General features: G+C 38.1%; 1 protein-coding gene across 1 annotated transcript in view; it reads left to right on the forward strand.

Moving 5' to 3' along the window:
- The first annotated feature begins 212 nt into the window (after positions 1-212).
- Positions 213-27,246, forward strand: part of LOC102282696 (transmembrane protein 45A) — a 36,476-nt gene continuing 9,442 nt past the window's right edge. The window contains exons 1-4 of the mRNA XM_005890052.2: positions 213-402; positions 1,106-1,315; positions 3,058-3,242; positions 17,589-17,734. Of these exons, the coding sequence (XP_005890114.1) occupies positions 213-402; positions 1,106-1,315; positions 3,058-3,242; positions 17,589-17,734 (731 nt within the window). The remainder of the gene's footprint in view (positions 403-1,105; positions 1,316-3,057; positions 3,243-17,588; positions 17,735-27,246) is intronic.

A 27,246-nucleotide genomic window follows, 5' to 3' on the forward strand; every position in this document is an offset into this window, starting at 1 on the left:
AGGTAAGTGTTCAACAAATGTGGATTTTTCTACTTGCTGGTATTGTTGATATTGTAATAGGTCTACTACTGTCATCAGTAATACTGGATCCTCTGACTCAGTGGTATATCTACCATTATCAGAGATAGTATACTTTACAGAAAAAGTGACATTTAGGCCAAGTTCTGGAAATGAAATGCCTTCATCTTCTCTATGTTCTTATTTTGGTAGTCATGGGGGATTTCAAAGGCCATATTCTCCCTGGCGTCTTCTTAATTACATTGGGGATTTGGTGGACTACAAAGTGCGTTCTGAAATATGCCTTCAAAAACCAGAAGCAGACTTCCTACTTCGATCCCAAAGCATTATTCTGTCGAATGGAAATGTTGGAGGGAATTGTACTAGTTGGAATGGCTTTAATCGGTGAGTGATCCTTTTCTGTGTTCTGTTTGCTTTCTTGGTGTATTTTCACATGCAAAGAGAAGACTGAATATCAAAACAAGAGATTACTAAAACAAATTTTTTATTCAAATACATCTGAATACGTATTCTAATTGTATTTCTGTTTTTTATTGCTTGATCATGTAGCAATTCAGTTCAAGCCTGGTTTTCTAACAGTTCGGTTCAGTTGCTCAGTTGTATTTGGTTATCCTTAATTGGGGAGAAGCTGAACTCTAGCATTTTAATCCTGAACCAAGCACAACTCCCGACCCAAAGACGTACTGTGTAAGAAGGAAGTAATCAGATGCTATAGGATTGGTCTCACAAATCTAAATCCAAAATTACTCAGGATTTATCTAGTCATTAGATTAAAATAGGAACTTAGTCTGTCAGTGTAACTGATCGGGGAACTCAGTGGAACTAAGTCCATTAGCTTTGAAGATCTGACATAGCTGTTTGACAGAATTGGCTATCTTTGACTAAAAGGGATTATCTAAACCAGTCTTTTAAGCTCTAAACCAGTCTAAAGAACCAGTGCTCAGCTGTTAGGTAATGGCCCAGAAAGAAGAATCAGTGCCATAAAAAGACAATATATTGGGCTAAGCTGTAGGCTGATCCTTCTGCATCTTCAGTTTTCAGTAAAGCTGTGGAAAGATGGCTTAAAGTGTGATTTATCCCTCTGCAGGCATACTTTCAGGACAGTTTATTCCTGGAGGACCGCACTTGATCTTATACAACTACAAAGAGAATCAATGGGTCAGACTCCTAGACTGGCATCATTTTACCATATACCTCTTCTTTGGGCTGCTGGGTGTGACAAACATCTTATGTTCCATCAGGTCACTTCCTCCCTCCTTTAGCAAGTTAATGCTATTAAATGCCTTATTTGTGGAGGGTAAGTATGAGTGTTTTCATTTATCTTTCATTATTATTGGACATTTGTCTAGCCCTTTACAACAATAAAGGGCACCTTTCCTTTGGTGTCCTGGTACAGCCTTGACCTATAGGCCAGCTGTCTGGGTCATGGTAAGCTATTGAGGTGTCCTAGACAGGATGCCAAAGATTTCCCTTCCCTACTAACTTATTTAGTAAAACTGGACAAGCACAATATTCAGGTATCGTATTCAAATTTCACATCTACCTTAAAGAACCACCTGCTATGCTCATTTATCTCAGGTTTATCCTGGAGATGATCATTATTTCCATTTTTAACACAACAAACTAGCTCAGAGTAGTGAAGCGTTGTTGTTGTTGTTTTTTAGTCACTCAGTTGTGTCCAACTCTTTGTGATCCCATGGACTGAAATCCATCAGGCTTCTCTGTCCATGAGATTTCCCAGGCAAGAATATTGAAGTGGGTTGCCATTTCCTTCTCTGGGGTTAGTAAAGCATGAAGATCCTCCAAAGAAGAGACCACTCAAAGCAGAATAGTTCCCATACCTATGAAGTAGCCTTTTTAATATTGATATAATGAAACTCCACCATTACATGATAAACAGAGTCCAAAAAATCCAGTCACATAAAATTGAGGTCCTAACACTTTTTGTTCAGTTGGCCTCCCTGTTACTGCATAAGAAAACACTGATGACAAGTATTTAATGCTTTGTTTTCATTTATTTTATATGTATGGAGAAGGAAATGGCAACACACTCCAGTATTGTTGCCTGGATAATCCCATGGAAGAGGAGCCTGGTGGGCTGCAGTCCATGGGGTCACAGAAGAGTTGGATACGACTTAGTGACTGAACCACAACATTTTATATGTAAGGGGTAGACTGGTCATAGAACTAAAAAGCCCCCAGTTATCAAGAGGCAGTCATTTCTAATGTCCACCTTGCCTCCTACATCTAAAGATAAGTGCTTTTGCCAAATGCTCTTTGAGAACAAGTGATAGATAAAAGTTGGGCAACAGTCACCAACAGCATGATTCTCATTATCTCAGATGTTATATTATTTTAAACTTTTTATTTTATATTGGAGTATAGTTGATTAACAATGCTTTGATAGTTTCAGGTGGACAGCAAAGGGACTCAACCATACATATCTGCATGTATCCATTCACACCGAAGCTACTCTCCAGATGTTACTATATTTTGAATGAACATCTTTTCCTATACATCCGAATGAAAAGGATGAAGTTGAAGCCACTATCTGTCCATAGGATTAAAAATATAGTTAGTTACTACTTCTTGGGAGCTTCCAGAGAACCTTGCCCTACCCATCGCAGTGCACCCTTATGATTTGTGTTTATATTTGCTGCCTCCAGTAGACTAAATTGCTTAAGGAAAGACTATTTCATTCATCTGTCCACTTGCCCTAACTCCTGCTCCCCTGCCTTCATCATGCTTATTATTTATCCTTTTGCATAAAATATGGTTTGAAATTTAGTTAGTTGAAAATGTCATGATGTATTGGAGAAGAGAATAAAGACTGGGGAAGGGAAAAGGAGATTTCAAAGATTACATTGTAAACAGGTATAGTGATGACTCCAAAAATGCTAGAGATTTCCATTATTAATGGAAGCAGTGGGCACCTTATATTTTGGACAAATGTGTGTGCTTAATGTAAAGCTGTGTGGAGATGGGGGAGGAACAGTAGTTTCATTGAGAAAGACAAACTATTTTTTCTGCCTCCAACAGCTTTTGTTTTCTACAATCACACTCATGGCCGGGAAGTGCTGGACATCTTTGTGCACAATCTTCTGTTCTTGGCCATCTGTTTGACAGCCCTGATTACCTTCATGGAGCTCTTCATACAGGCCAAGATAACTGTGGAACTTCTGCGGACAAGCCTTTTCCTGCTTCAGGGAAGCTGGTTCTGGCAGGTGAGTTGGGGCCTCCAGTGAATGTGCCTGGTGTCTGCACTGATGACCTTCTCTCTTTGATTGTGGGTGTTGTGCCCTGGAACCCAAAGATTTCCTTCTGATATGCTGCTGGTAGTGAGAATGCAGGCCTTTGAGGGGCCCAGCAGCCCTGGTGAGAATAGTGGCAGAGCAGCAGGGAAGGAGGTGGGAGGTGTACACCTTCATCACACACCTGAATATCCATTTGTAGGAACTCTGAGCTGGTGCTTAGCTGGAAGCAGTTCCCGATGCTAAAGTCACTTAAAGCCTAATGGGTAATAAGCTCGAGAAACATAAGGAAGGCAGGAAAGGAAGGGAATTATTATCTATTGAGGAATAAGTATGTGCCGGCCCCTGGACATGACTTTTACATACACATTGTTTCATTTTCATTTTGTCTTCACGACAACTTGGAAGTTAGATATTATCATCCCCAACTAACTGATAAAGAGACTCAGAGAGAGCAGGTTACTTGCTCAGGATCACACAGTAGTGGAACTAGGATCTAAATGTGGGTCTGTCTGACTCCAAATCCCAGGCACTTTTATTGTTGACTCCCTAACCTTGGAGTGTTGTTGAAAACATATATTCCAATCAGTGAACATATACTTTATCAGTTCAGTTCAGTTCGGTCAGTCATGTCCGACTCTTTGTGACCCCATGGACTGCAGCACACCAGGCCTCCCTGTCCATCATCAACTCCTGGAGTTTACTCAAATTCATATCCACTGAGTTGGTGACGCCATCCAACCATCTCATCCTCTGTCTGAACATACATTCATGAATATAAGGAAAGTCTGGAATAAAAGGTGAATGTGGTTTAATCACAGAAGATTTCTTAGAGGAGGTTTTTAGTCACTAAAGTGCAGGGATTTGGGATGATGAGGTTCTTCCAGGGATTTGCATTTCAGTGAAGATTGATAAGTAAGCTCTGGTAGACTCAGAGAAACATCATGGTCAAACGGGGGCTAGGAAAGATGTGATATTTAAGCTTGTGGGGGAGTAGAAAGGTTGTTGGAGCACAGGCTAGTAAATAGGGTCTGAGATTCAGGGGTTTTTTGAAGGTAAAATGATTTGGAAAAAATAACAAATACCTTATCATGGTATAATTTGATAATCAGTGAATTTAACCATTTGGTATATAGATGTTGTATTGTGAGATTATTTACCATCAGTTGGCAAGCTAAATAGAATGGCATGTAAGATGTGATTATGCATTCTATATCTCTTGATTGGAATATTTTACTATGTTCTGGTATTGCTGATTCAAAACTAAAAATAAAATTAAACAACTTAATAGTGATAATTTCAGATCAAGATGACACAGTGAGTTTATGCCTCAGTGTATTGCCTCTGCTTCAAATATGTAACAATGACACATAAACTATCAAAAATACCTATAAAATAAAAAGTAAATTAAAAGAATAGAAAAGTAAATGAAAGTAAGAGAGTTTAAAAATACACAGTTGCAAATTAAACACCACAAACAAAAATAGGGCAAGCCCCCAGTGAATAGAATAGAAATAGACGAGACTAGACATTCCCAGACTGAGCAGAGCTGGGCTGTAGCTCTGTGGACTCCAAGTCTGGGGTAGGCATGATGGTTGGTTATTTGGCTCCAGGGGAACTAAAAGGAAATTAGAGATTTCTCTGGATGTAGGGGTAAAGTCAAGCTCTTCGACTCTTTTTATTTTTTTAATTTTTATTTTTAAACTTTGCAATATTGTATTAGTTTTGCCAAATATCGAAATGAATCCGCCACATGTATACATGCGTTCCCCATCCTGAACCCTCCTCCCTCCTCCCTCCCCATACCATCCCTCTGGGTTGTCCCAGTGCACCAGCCGCAAGCATCCAGTATCGTGCATCGAACCTGGACTGGCGACTCGTTTCATACATGATATTATACATGTTTCAATGCCATTCTTCCAAATCTTCCCACCCTCTCCGTCTCCCACGGAGTCCAAAAGACTGTTCTGTACATCAGTGTCTCTTTTGCTGTCTCGTACACAGGGTTATTGTTACCATCTTTCTAAATTCCATATATATGCATTAGTATACTGTATTGGTGTTTTTCTTTCTGGCTTACTTCACTCTGTATAATAGGCTCCAGTTTCATCCACCTCATTAGAACTGATTCAAATGTATTCTTTTTAATGGCTGAGTAATACTCCATTGTGTATATGTACCACAGCTTTCTTATCCATTCATCTGCTGATGGACATCTAGGTTGCTTCCATGTCCTGGCTATTATAAACAGTGCTGCGATGAACATTGGGGTACACGTGTCTCTTTCCCTTCTGGTTTCCTCGGTGTGTATGCCCAGCAGTGGGATTGCTGGATCATAAGACACTTCTATTTCCAGATTCTTAAGGAATCTCCACGCTGTTCTCCATAGTGGCTGTACTAGTTTGCATTCCCACCAACAGTGTAAGAAGGTTCCCTTTTCTTCACACCCTTTCTAGCATTTATTGCTTGTAGACTTTAGGATTGCAGCCATTCTGACTAGCATGAAATGGTACCTCATAGTGGTTTTGATTTGCATTTCTCTGATAATGAGTGATGTTGAGCATCTTTTCATGTGTTTGTTAGCCATCTGTATGTCTTCTTTGGAGAAATGTCTCTTTAGTTCTTTGGCCCATTTTTTGATTGGGTCATTTATTTTTCTGGATTTGAACGTTAGGAGTTGCTTGTATATTTTTGAGATTAGTTGTTTGTCCGTTGCTTCATTTGCTATTATTTTCTCCCATTCTGAAGGCTGTCTTTTCACCTTGCTAATAGTTTCCTTTGTTGTGCAGAAGCTTTTAAGTTTAATTAGGTCTGATTTGTTTATTTTTGCTTTTATTTCCAATATTCTGGGAGATGGGTCATAGAGGATCCTGCTGTGATGTATGTCAGAGAGTGTTTTGCCTGTGTTCTCCTCTAGGAGTTTTATAGTTTCTGGTCTTACATTGAGATCTTTAATCCATTTTGAGTTTATTTTTGTGTATGGTGTTAGGAAGTGTTCTAGTTTCATTCTTTTACAAGTGGTTGACCAGTTTTCCCAGCACCACTTGTTAAAGAGATTGTCTTTAATCCATTGTATATTCTTGCCTCCTTTGTCAAAGATAAGGTGTCCATAGGTGCGTGGATATATCTCTGGGCTTTCTATTTTGTTCCATTGATCTATATTTCTGTCTTTGTGCCAGTACCATACTGTCTTGATAACTGTGGCTTTGTAGTAGAGCCTGAAGTCAGGTAGGTTGATTCCTCCAGTTCCATTCTTCTTTCTCAAGATCGCTTTGGCTATTCGAGGTTTTTTTTTGCATTTCCATACAAATTGTGAAATTATTTGTTCTAGCTCTGTGAAGAATACCATTGGTAGCTTGATAGGGATTGCATTGAATCTATAAATTGCTTTGGGTAGTATACTCATTTTCACTATATTGATTCTTCCAATCCATGAACAAGGTATATTTCTACATCTATTAGTGTCCTCTTTGATTTCTTTCACCAGTGTTTTATAGTTTTATAGTTTTCTATATATAGGTCTTTAGTTTCTTTAGGTAGATATATTCCTAAGTATTTTATTCTTTCCATTGCAATGGTGAATGGAATTGTTTCCTTAATTTCTCTTTCTGTTTTCTCATTATTAGTGTATAGGAATGCAAGGGATTTCTGTGTGTTGATTTTGTATCCTGCAACTTTACTATAATCATTGATTAGTTCTAGTAATTTTCTGGTGGAGTCTTTAGGGTTTTCTATGTAGAGGATCATGTCATCTGCAAACAGGGAGAGTTTTACTTCTTCTTTTCCAATTTGGATTCCTTTTATTTCTTTTTCTGCTCTGACTGCTGTGGCCAGAACTTCCAAAACTATGTTAAATAGTAATGGTGAAAATGGGCACCCTTGTCTTGTTCCTGACTTTAGAGGAAATGCTTTCAATTTTTCACCATTGAGGATAATGTTTGCTGTGGGTTTGTCATATATAACTTTTATTATGTTGAGGTATGTTCCCTCTATTCCTGCTTTCTGGAGAGTTTTTATCATAAATGGATGTTGAATTTTGTCAAAGGCTTTCTCTGCATCTATTGAGATAATCATATGGTTTTTATTTTTCAATTTGTTAATGTGGTGTATTACATTGATTGATTTGTGGATATTGAAGAATCCTTGCATCCCTGGGATAAAGCCCACTTGGTTATGGTGTATGATCTTTTTAATGTGTTGTTGGATTCTGATTGCTAGAATTTTGTTAAGGATTTTTGCATCTATGTTCATCAGTGATATTGGCCTGTAGTTTTTTTTTTTTTGTGGGATCTTTGTCAGGTTTTGGTATTAGGGTGATGGTGGCCTCATAGAATGAGTTTGGAAGTTTACCTTCCTCTGCAATTTTCTGGAAGAGTTTGAGTAGGATAGGTGTTAGCTCTTCTCTAAATTTTTGGTAGAATTCAGCTGTGAAGCCATCTGGACCTGGGCTTTTGTTTGCTGGAAGATTTTTGATTACAGTTTCAATTTCCGTGCTTGTGATGGGTCTGTTAAGATTTTCTATTTCTTCCTGGTCCAGTTTTGGAAAGTTGTACTTTTCTAAGAATTTGTCCATTTCTTCCACGTTGTCCATTTTATTGGCATATAATTGTTGATAGTAGTCTCTTATGATCCTTTGTATTTCTGTGTTGTCTGTTGTGATCTCTCCATTTTCATTTCTAATTTTATTGATTTGATTTTTCTCCCTTTGTTTCTTGATGAGTCTGGCTAATGGTTTGTCAATTTTATTTATCCTTTCAAAGAACCAGCTTTTGGCTTTGTTGAATTTTGCTATGGTCTCTTTTGTTTCTTTTGCATTTATTTCTGCCCTAATTTTTAAGATTTCTTTCCTTCTACTAACCCTGGGGTTCTTCATTTCTTCCTTTTCTAGTTGCTTTAGGTGTAGAGTTAGGTTATTATTTATTTGACTTTTCTTGTTTCTTGAGGTATGCCTGTATTGCTATGAACTTTCCCCTTAGGACTGCTTTTACAGTGTCCCACAGGTTTTGGGTTGTTGTGTTTTCATTTTCATTCGTTTCTATGCAAATTTTGATTTCTTTTTTGATTTCTTCTGTGATTTGTTGGTTATTCAGCAGCGTGTTGTTCAGCCTCCATATGTTGAAATTTTTAATAGTTTTTCTCCTGTAATTGAGATCTAATCTTACTGCATTGTGGTCAGAAAAGATGCTTGGAATGATTTCTATTTTTTTGAATTTACCAAGGCTAGATTTATGGCCCAGGATGTGATCTATCCTGGAGAAGGTTCCATGTGCGCTTGAGAAAAAGGCGAAATTCATTGTTTTGGGATGAAATGTCCTATAGATATCAATTAGGTCTAACTGGTCTATTGTATCATTTAAAATTTGTGTTTCCTTGTTAATTTTCTGTTTAGTTGATCTATCCATAGGTGTGAGTGGGATATTAAAGTCTCCCACTATTATTGTGTTATTGTTAATTTCTCCTTTTATACTTGTTAGCATTTGTCTTACTTATTGTGGTGCTCCCGTGTTGAGTGCATATATATTTATAATTGTTATATCTTCTTCTTGGATTGATCCTTTGATCATTATGTAGTGATCATCTTTGTCTCTTTTCACAGCCTTTGTTTTAAAGTCTATTTTATCTGATATGAGTATTGCTACTCTTGCTTTCTTTTGGTCCCTATCTGCGTGGAAAATCTTTTTCCAGCCCTTCACTTTCAGTCTGTATGTGTCCCCTGTTTTGAAGTGGGTGTCTTGTAGACAACATATATAGGGGTCTTGTTTTTGTATCCATTCAGCCAGTCTTTGTCTTTTGGTTGGGGCATTCAACCCATTTACATTTAAGGTAATTACTGATAAGTATGATCCTGTTGCCATTTACTTTATTGTTTTGGGTTTGAATTTATACACCATTTTTGTGTTTCCTGTCTAGAGAATATCCTTTAGTATTTGTTGGAGAGCTGGTTTGGTGGTGCAGAATTCTCTCAGCTTTTGCTTGTCTGAAAAGCTTTTGATTTCTCCTTCATATTTGAATGAGATCCTTGCTGGGTACAATAATCTGGGCTGTAGGTTATTTTCTTTCATCATTTTAAGTATGTCTTGCCATTCCCTCCTGGCTTGAAGAGTTTCTATTGAAAGATCAGCTGTTATCCTTATGGGAATTCCCTTGTGTGTTATTTGTTGTTTTTCCCTTGCTGCTTTTAATATTTGTTCTTTGTGTTTGATCTTTGTTAATTTGATTAATATGTGTCTTGGGGTGTTTTGCCTTGGGTTTATCCTGTTTGGGACTCTCTGTGTTTCTTGGACTTGAGTGATTATTTCCTTCCCCATTTTAGGGAAGTTTTCAACTATTATCTCCTCAAGTATTTTCTCATGGTCTTTCTTTTTGTCTTCTTCTTCTGGAACCCCTGTGATTCGAATGTTGTAGCATTTAATATTGTCCTGGAGGTCTCTGAGATTGTCCTCATTTCTTTAAATTCATTTTTCTTTTATCCTCTCTGATTCATTTATTTCTACCATTCTATCTTCTAATTCACTAATCCTATCTTCTGCCTCTGTTATTCTACTATTTGTTGCCTCTAGAGTGTTTTTAATTTTATTTATTGCATTATTCATTATGTATTGACTCTTTTTTATTTCTTCTAGGTCCTTGTTAAACCTTTCTTGCATCCTCTCAATCCTTGTCTCCAGGCTATTTATCTGTGATTCCATTTTGATTTCAAGATTTTGGATCAATTTCACTATCATTATTAGGAATTCTTTATCAGGTAGATTCCCTATCTCTTCCTCTTTTGTTTGGTTTGGTGGGCATTTATCCTGTTCCTTTATCTGCTGGGTATTCCTCTGTCTCTTCATCTTGTTTAAATTGCTGAGTTTGGGGTGTCCTTTCTGTATTCTGGCAGTTTGTGGAGTTCTCTTTATTGTGGTGTTTCCTGGCTGTGTGTGGGTTTGTACAGGTGGCTTGTCAAGGTTTCTTGGTTAGGGAAGCTTGTGACGGTGTTCTGGTGGGTGGAGCTGTATTTCTTTTCTCTGGAGTGCAATTAAGTGTCCAGTAATGAGTTATGGGATGTCTGTGGTTTTGGTGTGACTTTAGGTAGCCTATATCTTGGAGCTCAGGGCTGTGTTCCTTCGTTGCTGGAGAATTTGCTTGGTATGTCTTGCCCTGGAACTTGTTGGCCCTTGTGTGGTGCTTGGTTTCAGTGTAGGTATGGAGGCGTTGATGAGCACCTGTCAATTAATGTTCCTTGGAGTCAGGAGTTCCCTGGAGTCAGGGTTTGGACTTAAACCTCCTGCTTCCAGTTATCGGTCTTATTTTTACAGTAGTTTCAAAATTTCTCCTTCTATATAGCACCATTGATAAAACATCTACATTAAAGATGAAAAGTTTCTCTACCATGAGGGTCACCCAGAGAGATTCCCAGCGTTACATGGAGAAGAGAAGAGGGAGGAGGGAGTTAGAGGTGACCCGAATGAGATGAGGTGGAATCAGTAGAGGAGAGAGTGGGCTAGCCAGTAATCACTTCCTTATGTGCACTCCACAACTGGACCACTCAGAGATGTTCACGGAGTTATACAGAGAAGAGAAGAAGGAGGAAGGAGACAGAGGTGGCCAGGAGGATAAAAGGGGGGAATGAAAAGGAGGGAGACAGATTCAGCCAGTAATCAGTTCCCTAAGTGTTCTCCACCGTCTGGAGCACACAGAAATTCACAGAGTTGGGTAGAGTGGAGAGGGGTTAGGGAGGAGACACAGGCGACCTGGTGGAGAAAAAGGAGAGTTCAAAGGGAGAGAGAGCAGTCAAGCCAGTAATCTCGCTCCCTAGTGAAAAATGGGTACTGAAGATTGGGTTCTTAAAGGTACAAAATTGGTAACAAATACATAAAAGCAAAAATTAAAAATCTAGAGTAGAGTTTGGAATTTCAAAAATATGATGTTAAAGGAAAGAAGAAGGGAAAGAAAGAGAGAAAAAATGAACAAACAAAAACAAACAAGGTCACGAAAATTATAAAAAAAATATAGGTACAAAATTGATAACTAATACCAAAAAGCAAAAGTTAAAAATCTAGAGTAGAGTTTGGAATTTCAAAAATAAAATGTTAAAAAAGAGAAGAAGAAAAAGAAAGAGAAAAAACAAAACAAAACAAAAACAAAGTCGTAAAATTATAAAGAAAATACATGTACAAAATTGATAACAAATACCAAAAAACATAAATTAAAAATCTAGAGTACAGTTTGGGATTTCAGATATACAATGTTATATAAAAGAAGAAGAGAAAGAAAAAGAAAAAAAAAAAAAAAGTCACAGAAATTATATAAAAAAACTATAGGTACAAAATTGATAACAAATACCAAAAAGCTAAAATTAAAAATCTAGGATAGAGTTTGGAATTTCAAAAATACAATGTTAAAGAAAAGAAGAAAAAACAAAAGCAAAAAGAAACAAACAAACAAAAAAAACAAGGTCAAAAAAATGATAAAATTTATATATATGAAGTTTGCTTTGTAAAAGAAATGGGTCTTTTTTTTTTGCAAAGTAATAGGTTATAAAAGTGAAAATTAAAGGAATAATACAGGACTTAAAATTTTTTTAAAAAATTTAAAAAAAAAAGAAAGAATGATCGTAAAAATAGTAAAAGTATATCTAGGACTTTCTCTGGTTTTGTTGTGAGTTTTGTGGGTTCAGTTCATTTTCGGCTAGTTCCTTGGTCTGACTTATATTTCTCAAGATCTATAGGCCCCTTCCTATGTAGTTGGTACTAACCACAGGGTTTTAATCTATTGCCTGTAGCTTCCAAGGCGGTTCCCTCTGTTATAGCTCCTTCTGTTTGCTGGTCTCTTCAGTGTCTGGTTTCCGCCCTGACACAAAGGGGACGGTGGAGGACACTTTTTTTTTTTTAGGCTCACTTGTTCAGTCACACTGTGGGGAGGGAGGGAGGGATGCTGCAAACAAATAACACTGGCGTGTGCTCGCAGTGCCTCAGCCACACTGGGCCAGCCCCCGCTCACTGCGCATGTAGCCTCCCTGCCCACACTGCTCAGGCTCTAGGTTGCTCCGCCAGGAACCATCCGTGCCCGGCCCTGGGCTGCCTGCACCTCCCAGGTCCAAGCAGCTCAGGTTCAGGCACTCGGGTAGTCCTCAGAGGCGCAGACTCGGTTGGGCCTGCGTTTTGTGCCCTTCCCAGGTCCGAGCAGCTCAGGTGATGAGGTGTTTGGTGAGCACAATTGCTGCGACTTATCGCCTCCCTGCTGCTCGGTTATCTAGGTGTACAACCGGCGCACCTTCTCAGGCAGATGTTGACCGTCCAGACCCCCAAGAAGTTTTAGTTAGCAAAGAAGCCTGCTTAGTTTTATAGATAATGTTTCTCTGGGGCTGCGATTGCCCCCTTCCGGCTCTGGCTGCCTGTCACTGGAGGGGGATGGTCTGCAGCCGGCTATCTCTGTTCAGTCCTTTGTTCCGTGTGCAGGCCTGGCAGTGTCTTAGGTTAGGGCTGGCTTTTCGCGTGGTAGATATCCCACAGTCTGGTTTGCTAGCCCAAATTATTTCACTCAGATAGCGCTCAGGGTATTCAGGCCAGACCTTTACTCTAAGCCATGCAGCCCGCGCCGCGCCTCCCTGCCCAGCCCAGCCCCCGCTTGCTAGTGGCGTGTGCAGGCATCTGCGCTGCTTCTCTGCTGGGGGAGTTACCATAGGGCTTGCAATCTCCTTTTGAAGACTTGGGTTGCTTTTCTGGGTGCCTGATGTCCTCTGCCGGTATTCAGAAGTTGTTTTGTGGAATTTACTCAGTGTTTAAATGTTCTTTTGATGAATTTGTGGGGGAGAAAGTGTTCTCCCCGTCCTACTCCTCCCCCATCTTCTGGGGGGATCTCTTTGACTCTTTTTAATTAAATGTTTCTAAATATTTTCTATTTCTAATTGCTTTCCATCCAGTTGATCATTTTATGTTATATTTATGGATTTGTCAGTTTCTCCTAATTTTCAGTTTTCTTTAATGTCATGAGGCTATATTCTTCTCCTCTATTTTTAGTTTTTTTGAGTTGAATATTCACTTATATTTAATTTTTCTTATTTTTATTTAAATATTCCTAAGACTGTAGAATTCGTCCTATACACTAGTATAACTACTTCCTATGAGATTTTGTGGAAGAAGGCAATGGCACCCCACTCCAGTACTGTTGCCTCTGAAATCCCACGGGTGGAGGAGCCTGGTAGGCTGCAGTCCATGGCATCGCTAAGAGTCAGACACGACTGAGTGACTTCACTTTCACTTTCCACTTTCATGTATTGGAGAAGGAAATGGCAACCCACTCCAGTGTTACTGCCTGGAGAATCCCATGGATGGAGAAGCCTGGTAGGCTGCAGTCCGTGGGGTCGCACAGAGTCGGACATGACTGAAGCGACTTGGCAGGCAGCATGAGATTTTGTATGTGGTAGCTTTCACCTTGGGTGATTTTGAATGTTGCATTTTCTATGTGCTTTCCTCTTTAATTTATGAGTTATTCAGAAACATTCTTTTCAATTTCCAAAAATATTCTTTTTATTATTTGTTTTCAATTCCTTTGTATGTGTTCCCTTTGAAATGTGTCAAGACTTTTTCGGGATGCAGCCCAATGTCAGTGGTAGTAAATATATATTTGAGAAGAAAGTGTATGCCATCTTTTGGGCTGAAGATTATCCACATGTTTATGCAATCCAATTTCTTAAAGAGCTAAATATTCAAATAAAGAAACTAAGATAAATGGGGGAAACCCAAAGATAGTTGAATAAAGTAATAATACAATTAAGAGCAGAACTGATGAAACTAGTGTTCCATTAAAAATTAATGATTAATTAATTAAATATCTGAGGGAAGAAGCTGTGAACTTTTGCAACTGAGCATAGGTTGGCTTAATGTTGTCCCTTTTGGCAGAGTAATAATGTTTTCATATTTCCCCAAGAGCTTTTCTAAAGAAGATATATGAGATTAAATTTTGAGGGTATAAATTTGAGATTATTTTTAAAACTTTCTATCCATCATTATGTCCAGACTAGTATTTTTCTTTACTGGGTGGTCAGACTAAATGACATTTGAGACTTAGAGAAAAATGAATATTTGATACCAATACAAGCAAACATACTTGCAGGATAGGAAGCTTTAGCCATGGTACATGTCCCTCGTCCCCTCTGTGCTGGATTCTTCTGAAATGAAAATGTTTCAGGGACTTAGGTGAATTTATTATGCTTCCATGTTTGGTTGCTTTGAATGTTTATTTCCCGAACTCTATCCCAAGCTAATAAAATTACATTGTTATTTGCTTTTCACAATTTTTTTCTCCCACTACTTCTCCATACAAAATGTCCTCTTCATTATGGGGGACTAGAGTGCAAAAGTAGAAGGTCAAGAGCTGCCTGGAGTAACAGGAAAATTTGACCGTGGAGTACAAAATGAAGCAGAGCAAAAGCTAGCAGAGTTTTGCCAAGAGAATGCACTGATCATAGCAAACACCCTCTTCCAACAACAGAAGATAAGGCTCTACCCATGGACATCGCCAGATGGTCAATACCAAAATCAGATTGATTATATTCTTTGCAGCCAAATAGAGAAGCTCTATGCAGTCAGCAAAAACAAGATGGGAGCTGACTGTGGCTTAGATCACGAACTCCTTACTGCCAAATTCAGACTTAAATTGAAGAAAGTAGGGAACACCACTAGACCATTCAGGTATGACAGAAATCAAATCCCTTATGATTATAGTGGAAGTGACAAATAGATTCAAAAGATTAGATCTGATAGACAGAGTGCCTGATGGACTATGGATGGAGGCTCGTGACATTGTACAGGAGGCAGTGATCAAGACCATCCCCAAGAAGAAATGCAAAAAGGCAAAATGGTTGTCTGAGGAGGCCTTAGAAATAGCTGAGAAAAGAAGAGAAGCTAAAGGCAAAGGAGAAAAGGAAAGATATACCCATTTGAATGCAGGGTTCCAAAGAATAGCAAGGAGACATAAGAAAGTCTTCCTCAGTGATCAGTGTAATGAATTAGAGGAAAACAATAGAATGGGAAAGACTAGAGATCTCTTCAAGAAAATTAGAGATACCAAGGGAACATTTCAAGATGAGCGCAATAAAGGACAGAAATGGTATGGACTTAACAGAAGCATAAGAGATTAAGAAGAGGTGGCAAGAATACACAGAAGAACTGTACAAAAAAAGATCTTTATGACCCAAATAACCATAGTGGTGTGATCACTCACCTAGAGCCAGACATCCTGGAATGGGAAGTCAAGTGGACCTTAGGAAGCATCACCAGAAACAAAGCTAGTGGAGGTGATAGAATTCCAGTTGAGCTATTTCAGATCCTAAAAGATGATGCTGTGAAAGTGCCGCACTCAGTATGCCAGCAAATCTGGAAAACTCAGCAGTGGGCACAGGGCTGGAAAAGGTCAGTTTTCTTTCCAATCACAAAGAAAGGCAATGTGAAAGAATGTTCAAACTACCACACAGTTGCACTCATCTCACACACTAGCAAAGGAATGTTCAAAATTCTCCATGCCAGGCTTCAATCGTACATGAACTGTGAACTTCCAGATGTTCAAGCAGGATTTAGAAAAGGCAGAAGAACCAGAGTTCAAGTTGCCAACATCCATTGGATCATGGAAAAAGCAATAGAGTTTCAGAAAATCATCTACTTCTGCTTTATTGACTGTGCCAAAACCTTTGACTGTGTTTGTTGTGGTTGGTTGTGGAAAATTTTTAAACAGATGGGGATACCAGACCACCTTACCTGCCTCCTGAGAAATGTGTATGCAGGTCAAGAAGCAACAGTTAGAACTAGATACCAATTCCTTATTAGATACGTGATTTGCAAGGATTTTCTCCTATGCAGAGGATTTTCTTTTTATTTTCTTGATACTGTCCTTTGATGTACAAAAATTCTTAATTTTAATGCGTCTTGGTGTCGTGTATAAGAAATCATCACTAAAACCCAGGACATGAAACTTTTTCCTTATGTTTTCTTCTAGCAGTTATGATTTTAGTTCTCATATTTAGGTTTTTGACTCATTTTGAGTTAACTTTTATATATAGTGTAAAATAAGGGTAAATAATTTTTTTTTTTTTTGCATGTATATATTCATTTGTCCCAGCACCGGTTGTTGAAGAGACTTTAACTTCCCCATTGAATGGCCTTGGCACTCTTGTCAAAAACCAATTTATTTCAGGCTTATGGTCTTATTTCTGGACTCACAATTTTATTTCATTGATCTGTATGTCTACCATTATGTTAGTACCACAATGTTTTCATTATTGTAGTTTTTGTCATAAGTTTTGAAATCACTAAGTGTAAGACTTACAACTTTGCTTTGCTTTTTCAAGGCTGTTTGGGCTATTCAGGGTCCCTTGCAATACCACATAAATTTTAGAATCAGATTTCCATTTCTGCAAAAAAAAGACCATTGGGATTTTGATAGGGATGGTAGTGAATCTGTGGCGCGCTTTGGGTGCTATTGCTGTCTTCACAATATTAAATGCTCCAGTTCATGAACATGACGTATACTTTCATTTATTTAGATCTTTGATCTCTTTTGACAATATTTTATAGTTTTGCAAGGTACAAGACTTGAACCTCCTTGATTAAATTTATTCCTAAATATTTTATTCTTTTCAGTGTTTTTATAAGTGGAGTTGTTTCCCTAATTTACTTTTTTGAATTGTCCATTACATGTTTTGAGTGTTGCTTTTGTATCCTGCAAGTTTGCTAAATTCATTTATTAGCTCGAATAGGCTTTTTGTGGATTCTTTAGAATTTTCTGTACATACGATCATTTTATTTGTGAATATAGATAGTTTTACTTCTGCCTTTGCAGTGTGGATGCCCTTTATCTATTTTTCTTGACTAGTTGCTCTGGCTAGAATTTCTAGTACAGTGTTGAACAGAAATGGTAAAACCAAACACCCTGTCTTGCTCCTGATCTTAGGAGACAAACTTTAAGTATAAATATAATGTTACCCATGGGCTTTGTTTATTTCAAAAACTTAAAAAAAAAAAACTCTGATTTTGAAATAATAGAGTGAAACCGAGCAACTTAGAATCCTACCAAATTCTCTGAAAGTCTACCAATCTACAGAGATGACTACTAGTCATATTTTGAAAATTGATCTGTAAATATCCCAAACATTTTTGCAAAAATATGATTTAGTAGATATTGTCTATCTTAGTAAAACAGATAGCAGTTTCTTATCTGTAGCATCTCAGATAATGGGAGTTATCTGTCACCATTAATCTTGAAACAAAGCATTTTGAATTGCACCATCTTTGGGAATATGGCAGTAATGCTTTAATGTTCACTTTTTCTTTTAAATTACAGATGGCGTTTGTCCTTTATCCCATCAACGGAAACCCTCCTTGGGATTTAGTGGATCATAACAACATTATGTTTCTCACCATATGCTTTTGCTGGCATTATGCAATAGCCATTATCATCACTGGAGCAATTTATGCCTTTGTCACCTGGTAAGTTAGTGATTATTATTCATAGAAATTCTATTTTTTTTTTTTTGGTATATGATCATCAAGACTCGACAGTCTGAACTTTAAGTTCAAAGAGGTATTTTATTCCTTAGCATCCCACAAACAGGGTAATATAGCAGAAAATTATCTACAAACACAAACATTTCCAATTAAAATAATAAATGCTGGTTTAAGATTGGAATAGCTAAAGAGTGTCTCTGCTGTACTCTGAACCTATGCATCACCCTTCAATATGTTCTTCTGTGCCTTCATGTCTTTGTATATTCTGTTTTCTTTCCCAAATGGTCATCAACATACCTGCAGTGAGCCCCCTCCGTTTGCCCATGTGTACATCAGTTATGTCACTTCCCAAATGTGGTGGCATTTTTGACCAACATGTATGCCTCTCATTAACTTTGAGTATCTGATTAATTTGATAATTGCTGTAATATTTGTAACAGTAAGATGAAGTTGAATGCTACATGTTTTTATAAGGACTTTGATACAGTGTTTCATGATGGGTGAGGAGCAATGTAACAGATTGCTAAGAACCCATGTTTCCAGCTCTGCTTCTTGTCAGCTAAAAGACTTTGGGTAAATGATTTAACTACATTAAATATCAGTTTTGTTGTCTGCAAAATGGGGATAATGATGGTACCTAAATAAGATCATATCATTAAACTGCCCTTAATATAATAAGAGCTCAACAGAAATTCTTCTTACCCTTGCTCTTTTTTTCCCCCGCTTTGGTTCCTATGATAGATTTCTTTTTCAGTTGAAGTACAATTGACATGGGCTTCCCTGGTGGTTCAGTGGTAAAGAATTAGCCTGCCAATGCAAGAGATGGGGGTTTGGTTCCTGGGTTGGGAACTTTCCCTGGAGAAGGAAATGGCAACCCACTCCAGTATTCTTGCCTGGGAAATCCTATGGACAGAGGAGACTGGCGGGCTATAGCCTAAGGGGTTGCAAAGAGTCAGATACAACCTAGAGACTAAACAACAACCACCACAATTGACGTACAACATTATACTAGTGTCATTTCGTACAACATAATGATTCAACTTTTGTATACATTGCAAAATGACCACCACAATCAGTCTATTAATAGTTACCATCCGTCACCATATTAACACCATCTGTCACCATATTAATGTTGCAAAAATTTTTTCTTGTGATGAGAACTTTCAAGATTTACTTTTTTAACCAACTTTCATATCTGCAATAGAATATTTTTGATTATAGTCACTGTGTTATATACAAAATCCCCATGACTTATTTTATTGTTTTTAAAATTTTTTAATGTTATATTATAGTATAGTTGATTAACAGTGTTGTGCTAATTAAAGTGTACAGAATAGTGATTCAGTTCTACATATACATATATCTATTCTTTTTCAAATTCTTTTTGCATTTATTTTATTACAGAATATTTAGCAGAGTTCCTTATGTTATACAGTCAGTCCTCTTTGGTTATCCATTTTAGAGGCAGCAGTGTGTACATATCAATTCCAAACTCTCTAAATATCCCTCCCCCCACTATTCTCCCCTGTAACTATAAGTTCCTTCTCTAAGTCTGTGAGTCTGTTTCTGTTTCATAAATAAGATATGATATTTCTTTCTCTGTCTGACTTACTTTACTAAGTATGACAATCTCTGGGTCTACCCATGTTGCTGCAAATAGCAGTATTCTTTTTAATGGCTGAGTAATATTCCGTTGTATATATATGTACCACATATTCTTTAGATCAGATTAGTCACTCAGTTGTGTCTGACTCTTTGCGACCCCATGAATCGCAGCACACCAGGCCTCCCTGTCCATCACCAACTCCCGGAGTTCACTCAGACTCACGTCCATCGAGTCAGTGATGCCATCCACCCAGCTCATCCTCTGTCGTCCCCTTCTCCTTCTGCCCCCCATCCCTCCCAGCATCAGACTCTTCTCCATGAGTCAACTCTTCGCATGAGGTGGCCAAAGTACTAGAGTTTCAGCTTCAGCATCATTCCTTCCAAAGAAATCCCAGGGCTGATCTCCTTCAGAATGGACTGGTTGGATCTCCTTGCAGTCCAAGGGACTCTCAAGAGTCTTCTCCAACACCAGAGTTCAAAAGGATCAATTCTTCAGCGCTCAGCTTTCTTCATAGTCCAACTCTCACATCCATACATGACCACAGGAAAAACAATTGCCTTGACTAGACGAACCTTTGTTAACAAAGTAATGTCTCTGCTTTTGAATATGCTATCTAGGTTGGTCATAACTTTCCTTCCAAGGAGTAAGCTTCTTTTAATTTCATGGCTACAATCCCCATCTGCAGTGATTTTGGAGCCCAGAAAAATAAAGTCTGACGCTGTTTCCACTGTTTGCCCATCTATTTCCCATGAAGTGGTGGGACTGGATGCCATGATCTTCGTTTTCTGAATGTTGAGCTTTAAGCCAACTTTTTCACTCTCCTCTTTCACTTTCATCAAGAGGCTTTTGAGTTCCTCTTCACTTTCTGCCATAAGGGTGGTGTCATCTGCATATCTGAGGTTATTGAAATTTCTCCTGGCAATCTTGATTCCAGCTTGTGCTTCTTCCAGTCCAGCGTTTCTCATGATGTACTCTGCATATAAGTTAAATAAGCAGGGTGACAATATACAGCCTTGACGAACTCCTTTTCCTATTTGGAACCAGTCTGTTGTTCCATGTCCAGTTCTAACTGTTGCTTTCTGACCTGCATACAGGTTTCTCAAGAGGCAGGTCAGGTGGTCTGGTATTCCCATCTCTTTCAGAATTTTCCACAGTTTATTGTGATCCACACAGTCAAAGGCTTTGGCATAGTCAATAAAGCAGAAATAGATGTTTTTCTGGAACTCTCTTGCTTTTTCCATGATCCAGCGGATGTTGGCAATTTGATCTCTGGTTCCTCTGCCTTTTCTAAAACCAGCTTGAACATCAGGAAGTTCATGGTTCACATATTACTGAAGCCTGGCTTGGAGAATTTTGAGCATTACTTTACTAGCGTGTGAGATGAGTGCAATTGTGTGGTAGTTTGAGCATTCTTTGGCATTGCCTTTCTTTGGGATTGGAATGAAAACTGACCTTTTCCAGTCCTGTGGCCACTGCTGAGTTTTCCAAATTTGCTGGCATATTGAGTGCAGCACTTTCACAGCATCATCTTTCAGGATTTGGAATAGCTCAACTGGAATTCCATTACCTCCACTAGCTTTGTTTGTAGTGATGCTCTCCAAGGCCCACTTGACTTCACATTCCAGGATGTCTGGCTCTAGGTCAGTGATCACACCATCGTGATTATCTGGGTCGTGAAGATCTTTTTGTACAGTTTGTCTGTGTATTCTTGCCATCTCTTCTTAATATCTTCTGCTTCTGTTAGGTCCATACCATTTTTGTCCTTTATCGAGCTCATCTTTGCATGAAATATTCCTTTGGTATCTCTGATTTTCTTGAAGAGATCCCTAGTCTTTCCCATTCTGTTGTTTTCCTCTATTTCTTTGCATTGATTGCTGAAGAAGGCTTTCTTATCTCTTCTTGCTATTCTTTGGAACTCTGCATTCAGATGTTTATATCTTTCCTTTTCTCCTTTGCTTTTCACTTCTCTTCTTTTCACAGTTATTTGTAAGACCTCCCCAGACAGCCATTTTGCTTTTTTGCATTTCTTTTCTATGGGAATGGTCTTGATCCCTGTCTCCTGTACAATGTCATGAACCTCCATCCATAGTTCATCAGGCACTCTGTCTATCAGATCTAGGCCCTTAAATCTATTTCTCACTTCTACTGTATAATCATAAGTGATTTGATTTAGGTCATACATAATGGTCTAGTGGTTTGCCCTACTTTCTTCAATTTAAGTCTGAATTTGGCAATAAGGAATTCATGGTCTGAGCCACAGTCAGCTCCTGGTCTTGTTTTTGCTGACTGTGTAGAGCTTCTCCATCTTTGGCTGCAAAGAATATAATCAATCTGATTTCGGTGTTGACCATCTGGTGATGTCCTTGTATAGAGTCTTCTTTTGTGTTGTTGGAAGAGGGTGTTTGTTATGACCAGGGAATTTTCTTGGCAAAACTCTATTAGTCTTTGCCCTGCTTCATTCTGTATTCCAAGGCCAAACTTGCCTGTTACTCCAGGTGTTTCTTGACTTCCTACTTTTGCATTCCAGTCCCCTATAATGAAAAGGACATCTTTTTTGGGTGTTAGTTCTAAAAGGTCTTGTAGGTCTTCATAGAACTGTTCAACTTCAGCTTCTTCAGTGTTACTGGTTGGGGCATAGACTTGGATTACTGTGATATTGAATGGTTTGCCTTGGAAACGAACAGAGATCATTCTGTCGTTTTTGAGATTGCATCCAAGTACTGCATTTCAGACTCTTTTGTTGACCATGATGGCCACTCCATTTCTTCTGAGGGATTCCTGCCCACAGTAGTAGATATAATGGTCATCTGAGTTAAATTCACCCATTCTAGTCCATTTCAGTTCGCTGATTCCTAGAATGTCGACATTCACTCTTGCCATCTCTTGTTTGACCACTTCCAATTTGCCTTGATACATGGACCTGACATTCCAGGTTCCTATGCAATATTTCTCTTTACAGCATCGGACCTTGCTTCTATCACCAGTCACATCCACAGCTGGGTATTCTTTTTGCTTTGGCTCCATCCCTTTGATGGACATTTAGGTTGCTTCCATATCTTGTCTACTGTAAATAATGCTTCAGTGAACATTGGGGTGCATGTATCCTTTTGGATCATGTTTTTCTCTGGTTGTATGCCCAGGAGTGGGATTGCAGGATCATATGGTAACTCTATTTTTAGCTTCTTAAGGAGAAGGCAATGACACCCCACTCCAGTACTCTTGCCTGGAAAATCCCATGGATGGAGGAGCCTGGTGGGCTGCAGTCCATGGGGTCGCGAAGAGTCAGACATGACTGAGCGACTTCACTTTCACTTTTCACTTTCATGCATTGGAGAAGGAAATGGCAACCCGCTCCAGTGCTCTTGCCTGGAGAATCCCAGGGACAGAAGAGCCTAGTGGGCTGCTGTCTATGGGGTCGCACAGGGTCAGACACAACTGAAGCGACTTAGCAGCAGTAGCAGCAAGGAATCTCCATACTGTTCTCCATAGTGGCTGCAATTTACATTCTCATCAACAGTGTAGGAGGGCTACCTTCTCTCAACACCCTCTCAAGCATTTGTTGTTTGTAGATTTTTTGATGATAGCAATTCTGACTGGTGTGAGGTGATATGATTATCTCAATAGATGCATAAAAAGCTTTAGACAAAATTCAACACCCATTTATGATAAAAACTCCAGAAGTGGGCATGGAGGGACCATACCTCAACATAATAAACCCCATATATGACGAACTATAACTAACAATCATATTTATTGGTGAAAAGCTAAACGCATTTCCTCTAAGATCAGGAACAAGACAAAGATGTCCACTCTCACCACTTCTATTTGACTTAGTTTTGGAAGTCCTAGCTACAGCAATCAGGGAAGAGAAAGAAATACATGAAATTCAAATGAGAAAGAAGTTAAATTCATGTCACTGTTTGCAAATGACATGATCCTATACATGTAGAAAATGTTTTAGAAAATCCTAAAAACACCGAAAGAAAACTACTAGAGCTCATTATGAATTTGGTAAATTTGCAGGTTACAGAGTTAATACATAGAAGTCTGTTCTTATCTATACACTAACAATAAAAGATCCAAAAGAAAATTCAAGAAACAACCCCATTTACCAAGAATAATAACTTGGTAATAACAAGAATAACAACCCCATTAGAAGAATAAAATATCTTGGAATAAACCTACCTAAGGAGACCAAAGACCTGTATTCCCCAAACTATAAGACTTACTTATTTTATAACTGGAAGTTTGTACCTTTTGATCCCCTTCATCCATTTTTGCCTACCTCCCCCAACTCTGGCAACCGTGAATCTGTTCCTTCTTTTGTTTGTTCCTTTGTTTTTTAGATCTCACAGATAAGTGAAATCATTTGGTATTTGTCTTTCTCTATCTGTTGTATTGTGTTTAGCATAATACCTCAAGGTCCATTTCATTCTTTTTTATGGTTGGGTAATATTCTATTATATACATATAAGTATAAAATATTTATCTTATATAAACACATATATAAAACATCTCCTTTATCCATTCATCAATTGATAGACATTTGTTTCCATATCCTGGTTTTGTGTGTGTGTGTTCAGTTGTGTCTGAGTCCGTGCGACCCTATAGCCCGCTGGCTTCTCTGTCCATGGGATTCTCCAGGTAAAAATACTGGAATGGGTTGCCATTTCCTTCTTCAGGGGATATTCCTGATCCAGGTATCAAACTCACCTTTCCTACATCTTCTGCCCTGCAGGCAGATTCTTTACCACTAAGCCATTGGGGAAGCCCAAATATTTTGGTTATTATATTATAAATATGGTACAGTGAACCTAGAGGTGCCTTTTTCAATTAGTGTTTTCATTTTCTTCAGATAAATACCCAGAAGTGGATTTGCTGGATTGTATGGTACTTCTGTTTTTAATTTTTTGAGGACACTTTATGCTGTTTCCCATAGTGGCTATACAAATTTACATTTATACCAAATAGTACATCAGAGTTCTCTTTTCTCTATATTCTGGCCAATACTTGTTATATCTAGTCCTTTTGATAACAGCTGTTCTGCAGGTATGCCTTTTAGTTGTCTGTAGGTTTTCTTTGGAATAATGTCTATTCAGATTCTCTGCCTATTTTTATTTTTACTTATTTATTTTGATGGTTTAATTTTTATTTTATTTTTAAACTTTACATAATTGTATTAGTTTTGCCAAATATCGAAATGAATCCACCACAGGTATACATGTGTTCCCCATCCTGAACCCTCCTCCCTCCTCCCTCCCCATACTATCCCTCTGGGTCATCCCAGTGCACCAGCCCCAAGCATCCAGTATCGTGCATTGAACCTGGACTGGCAACTCATTTCATATATGCTATTATACATATTTCAATGCCATTCTCCCAAATCATCCCACCCTCTCCCTCTCCCACAGAGTCCAAAAGACTGTTCTATACATCAGTGTCTCTTTTGCTGTCTCGTATACAGGGTTATTGTTACCATCTTTCTAAATTCCATATATATGCGTTAGTATACTATATTGGTGTTTTTCTTTCTGGCTTACTTCACTCTGTATAATAGGCTCCAGTTTCATCCACCTCATTAGAACTGATTCAAATGTATTCTTTTTAATGGCTGAGTAATACTCCATTGTGTATATGTACCACAGCTTTCTTATCCATTCATCTGCTGATGGACATCTAGGTTGCTTCCATGTCCTGGCTATTATAAACAGTGCTGCGATGAGCATTGGGATACATGTGTCTCTTTCCCTTCTGGTTTCCTCAGTGTGTATGCCCAGCAGTGGGATTGCTGGGTCATAAGGCAGTTCTATTTCCAGTTTTTTAAGGAATCTCCACACTGTTCTCCATAGTGGCTGTACTAGTTTGCATCCCCACCAACAGTGTAAGAGGGTTCCCTTTTCTCCACATTGTCTCCAGCATTTATTACTTGTAGACTTTTGGATCGCAGCCATTCTGACTGTCTGCCTATTTTTAAATTGAATTTTCATTGTTGTTATGGGGTTGTTTGATTTCTTTATGTATTTTGGATATAACCTTTTATCAGATAACATTTAGGAATATCTTCTTCCATTCAGTGTTTCCTTTTTATTTTGTTGATGGTTTCCTTCACTGTGCAGAAGCTTTCTATTTGTTGTAGTTCCATTTGTTTAGTTTTTCTTTTGTTGCCATTTCCTTTGGAGTCAGATCCAGAAAATACTAACAAGAGCAATATCAAGGAACTTACTGCTTATATTTTCCTCTAGGAAGTTTATGGTTTTAGTCCTACATTCAAGACTTTAATCCATTTTGAGTTAGTTTCTATGTATAGTATAAGAGTGTCCAAATTTCATTATTTTGCACGTGGCTATACAGTTTTCCTAGCACAACAAAAAGACTGGCCTTTTCTCGTTTTATATTCTTGCCTCCTTTATCATAAATTAATTGACAATGTATTTATGAGGTTAGTTCTTTATTTTGTGTCATTGATCTATGGGTTTGTTTTTATGCCAATATCATACTGTTTTGATTTTATAGCTTTGTTGTATAGTCTGAAATTAGAAAGTATGAGCCCCCCCCCCCCAGCTTTGTTCTTCTTTTTTAAGAAGAACAACCTCTTTTTGACTATTCAGGATCTTTTGTGATTCCATACAAACTTTGGGATTGTTTGTTCTATTTCTGTGAAAAATGCCATTCATAATTTGATAGGGATTGCATTGAATCTGTAGATCAATTTGGGTAATGTAGATATTTTAATGATGTTAATTTTTCCAGTCCATAAGCATGGAATATCATTCCATTTATTTATGTCTTCAATTATTTTTATCAATGTTTTATAGTTTTTAGCATATGCTGCTGCTAAGTCGTGTCAGTTGTGTCTGACTCTGTGCGACCCCGTAGACAGCAGCCCACCAGGGTCCCCCGTCCCTGGGATTCTCCAGGCAAGAACACTGGAGTGGGTTTCCATTTCCTTCTCCAATGCATGAAAGTGAAAGGTGAAAGTGAAGTCGTTCAGTCGTGCCCGACTCTTAGCAACCCCATGGACTGCAGACCACCAGGCTCCTCCGTCCATGGGATTTTCCAGGCAAGAGTACTGGAGTCGGGCGCCATTGCCTTGGGTCTTTCATTTTCTTGGTTAAATTTGTTCATAGGTATTTTATTCTTTTTGATGCCATTGTAAATGGGACTGTTTTCTTAATATCTCTTTCTAATAGTTCCTTGTTACTGTATAAAATGCAACATGTTTGCATATTGATTTTGTACCATGCAGCTTTACTAAAATTATTTATTAATTCTAACAGTTTTTTTGATGGAGTCTTTAGGGTTTTCTATACTGAGTATCATGTCCTCTGCAAATAGTAACAGTTTTACCTCTTCCTTTACAATTTGGATGCCTTTTTTTCTTGCCTAAATGTTATGGCTAGGACTTAAACTCTATTTTGACTGAAAGTAGTGAGAGTGAACCTTATTGTCTTGGTCCTGATTTTAAGGAATAAAATTTCATGACTTCATCACTGAGTATGGTGTTACCTGTGAGCATGTCATATATGGTCTTTATTATGTTAAGATACATCTTTTTATATTCACTGTTGAAAGTTTTTATCATAAATGATGTTGAATTTTGTCAAATGTTTTTATACATCTATTGAGATAATCATATGATTTTAATCCTTCTTTTTGTTAATGTGATATATTACATTGATTAATTTGTAGATGTTGAACTATTCTTACATCCCTGGAATACATCCCACTTGATCAGGGTATATGATCCTTTTAATATAGCCTTTAATTCAGTTTACTTATAGTGTTGAAAGTTTTACCCTATTTTTATCAGTGATATTGGCCTGTAATTTTCTTTTTTGTATGTGATATCTTTGTCTGATTTTAGTGTGAGGGTAATGTTGGTTTCTCC

The sequence above is a fragment of the Bos mutus genome, chromosome 1, assembly GCF_027580195.1.
Source record: "Bos mutus isolate GX-2022 chromosome 1, NWIPB_WYAK_1.1, whole genome shotgun sequence".
Lineage (NCBI taxonomy): Eukaryota > Metazoa > Chordata > Mammalia > Artiodactyla > Bovidae > Bos > Bos mutus.